At 30.6% G+C, this 2805-nt stretch overlaps 1 protein-coding gene across 1 annotated transcript; it reads right to left on the reverse strand.

Annotated features, from left to right (window-relative positions):
- Positions 1 to 439: 439 nt before the first annotated feature.
- Positions 440 to 1635, reverse strand: LOC129286863 (germin-like protein subfamily 1 member 17). Its single transcript, XM_054922942.1, has 2 exons — positions 1468 to 1635; positions 440 to 1179 (listed from the first exon to the last, which is right to left on the reverse strand). The coding sequence occupies exons 1-2, from the start codon at positions 1589 to 1591 to the stop codon at positions 632 to 634; spliced, it is 672 nt and encodes a 223-aa protein (XP_054778917.1). The 5' UTR covers positions 1592 to 1635; the 3' UTR covers positions 440 to 631.
- Between the last annotated feature and the right edge of the window lie 1170 nt (positions 1636 to 2805).

Genomic DNA, 2805 nt, shown 5'->3' on the forward strand with positions numbered 1-2805 from the left:
AGACAAAATCTTATATACTAATAAACCTCATTAAATACACTTAACAACATTATTTTTTCAAAACAAAAATGTAAATATTCAAAAATACTTTTTATTTAATAACTTTAAATCTACACCTAATTAGTATTAAATAGAGAGAGAGAGAAAGAGAGAAGGTAATATGAGAATAAGCTTATTTAATGAAACCATAATATTTTTAAAGTATTTTATATTTTAAGATAACAAATCTTTTCAAAAAGTATCTTATAATTTAGGACGGAGGAAGTATAAATTACTTTAAATGATTAATTAGGATTGAACAATATTACTTAACATTATTAATTTCCTAAACGTGTCTATCTTGTCTGCATTGGGATAGGAAAAACAGTGAATTATTTGTTTGCCTGGAGAGGAAAAAAGAAAATAATACAATAAGTACACATAACACGCTCGATCAACCTTTGTTTAACAAAACTCTAGTTTTATTGAAGTGGGAACACGCGCGCAGCAGACGTGCACGTACAGGAAACAAAATGAAATTACAAACCGAGAACAAGCCGACAAGGTTCAACGTAAGCTTGCATACATATTAACTATTTATTTAATTAAAGATCTAATTAGAGTTACGGATGCTGGGTGGTGGATTGTGTATTTAGTTATTGTCATACCAAGATTGCTTTTGAAGATAAGCAATTATGTCATTGTCAACTTGGAAGGCTTTAGTGAGAACCTGTGGGGAGATTGGAGGAGTAGAGTTAAACAAAGCATTAGCAATGGTAATCACTCCTGGATTTTGGCTGCTTAGACCAGCAATTGCAAAGGCATTGTCCTGCCCAACATTGAGTTGAAAGTGAATCAAGCCAATCGGGAATGCAAACACATCTCCTTTGTTGAGGACTTTGGTGAAGAGGGTGTTATTATTTTGATTGGAAGCCACAAATCCAACCAAGAGAGTTCCTTCAATGACAATCAACAACTCAGTGCCACGAGGGTGAGTGTGAGGAGGATTCAAACCGTATGGCGCATAATCGATACGAACAAGGGAAATACCAAGAGTGTTGAGTCCTGGTATTTCATTGACAGCTGCTGGAGTCACTTGGGAGCCTAATGGGTTGGAAGTGTTCCCTGGTCTTATGTGGTAGAAGAAGTCTTTTGCTTTGGCAAGCTTGGGGTCTTTGCATAATTGCCCATTCACCGTTACTGCATGAGCACATGCAAATGCACAATTATTAGTATTGGAAAGCGCACAAAAGATAAGCAAAAATAAAAAGGATAAAAACAATTGAAAATTATAAAAAAGTTAGATATTATAATAAAAGATGATGCCCAAAAAAAAAAGATGGGGAACTCTTGATTTGATGGACAAAAAAACCCACAGAGCAAAAATTTTCATTATAAGATATTAACTGGGCTAATAAATAATATATTCTAAAATCTCAATTATAAATAACTTGTGTGTGTATCCATTTGTCCTATTTTGAAACGTACCTTGAGGATTGGCTTCATTGAGAGCGATGCAAAAATCTTGGAGAGGGCTGGGGTCATAGGCAGAAGCAACTGAGGAAGCCAAAGCCAAGAGGGCAAGGAGAGAGATCACTAATGAACCTTTCATCTTTGAATTCTCAAATCCTTGATTTCTTTGAGTTGTGTGTTTGTTGTGGCAAAATGCATTTGTTGTTGTGATCTATTTATAGCCGGGTGGGAGGACCTGCCACTGTTGAATTGGTATTTACTTTCAGATTCGACATAATTAAAACAAATATGTCTATTCCTTTTTTTTTTCTTTTTTTCTTTTTTTAATTGATGGTTCACTCTTAGTTTGACCTGAGCAGTACGGTCTTCAACAACTACACCTACACAGGTTTATTTTTTAATTATCAACGTCGCAGTAGATGTTTCACTAGACATATATTCCAACAACTTCCTCAACTTGCTCTTTTGTTCATCTGAATATATAGTTAATAATTAATTGGGTACCAACAAGTGGAATTAACTGATTAACTGAAATATTTGGATGATTGCATTTCAGCTTCCCTATACTCCGCTGATCTTACTCATTAGGCAGGAGAGATATTTTTTTTTAATCTTATTTATATGTCGTGTTATTAAATTTTTATCCAAATTTTCTCCTTTTACTTTCCATTCAATGATGGTGAGAGAAAAATGTTACTAAAGTATTTATATTTAATAGGAGGAGAATTGAAAACTTTTTTAATTTTTAGACAAAGTTAATGAATTTTTAAGGTTTTCTTAATTAGTTTGGATTAAACCTTTTTTAAATAACTTATAAATAGAATTAGAGTAGTAATTTATGCATTTTAAAAAGTGTTAAAGGACATTTTACCTTTCAATTATTCGCTTAAAAGTATCTAATATCCTAATTATCTAGTATCTAATATCCCATTATTAACATTTAAAAATGGTGCATTGGACATGTTAAAAAGTTAATTTTGACTTATAATTGACCTAAAAATTTACAAAAAATAATCTAAAAATTTACAGAATATCTATAAAATTATACATAAGTTCCCTATAAAAAAATTAATATCAATTAAATTCTCTAAATTACATTTAAATATAAGAATACTGGGTAATTAATGGATCACAAATACTAGAAACAATACCAATAAATAATTTAAAAATATTATATTATTTTCTATAATTTTGGGGATTTAATTGATATATTTTCTTATATGCTATTTTTTTTGTAATTTTCTAAATCATTTTCTATAATATTTTAGGCCTTTTTTTTATAAGTTTTTGAATCAATTAACCGTAAGACTTAACTTTTTAATTATAGGGTATCCTGTATGCTATTTTGAAATG

The sequence above is a fragment of the Prosopis cineraria genome, unplaced genomic scaffold (genome assembly GCF_029017545.1).
Source record: "Prosopis cineraria cultivar Desert tree isolate PC_DT_omini unplaced genomic scaffold, ASM2901754v1 PC11, whole genome shotgun sequence".
NCBI lineage: Eukaryota > Viridiplantae > Streptophyta > Magnoliopsida > Fabales > Fabaceae > Prosopis > Prosopis cineraria.

Coding starts and splice junctions, on each gene's coding strand:
- LOC129286863 (XM_054922942.1), bottom strand. CDS start 1,591: ATGAAAGGTTCATTAGTGATCTCTCTCCTTGCCCTCTTGGCTTTGGCT. Junction 1,180..1,467: donor CAATGAAGCCAATCCTCAAG/GTACGTTTCAAA, acceptor GTGCTCATGCAG/TAACGGTGAATGGGCAATTA.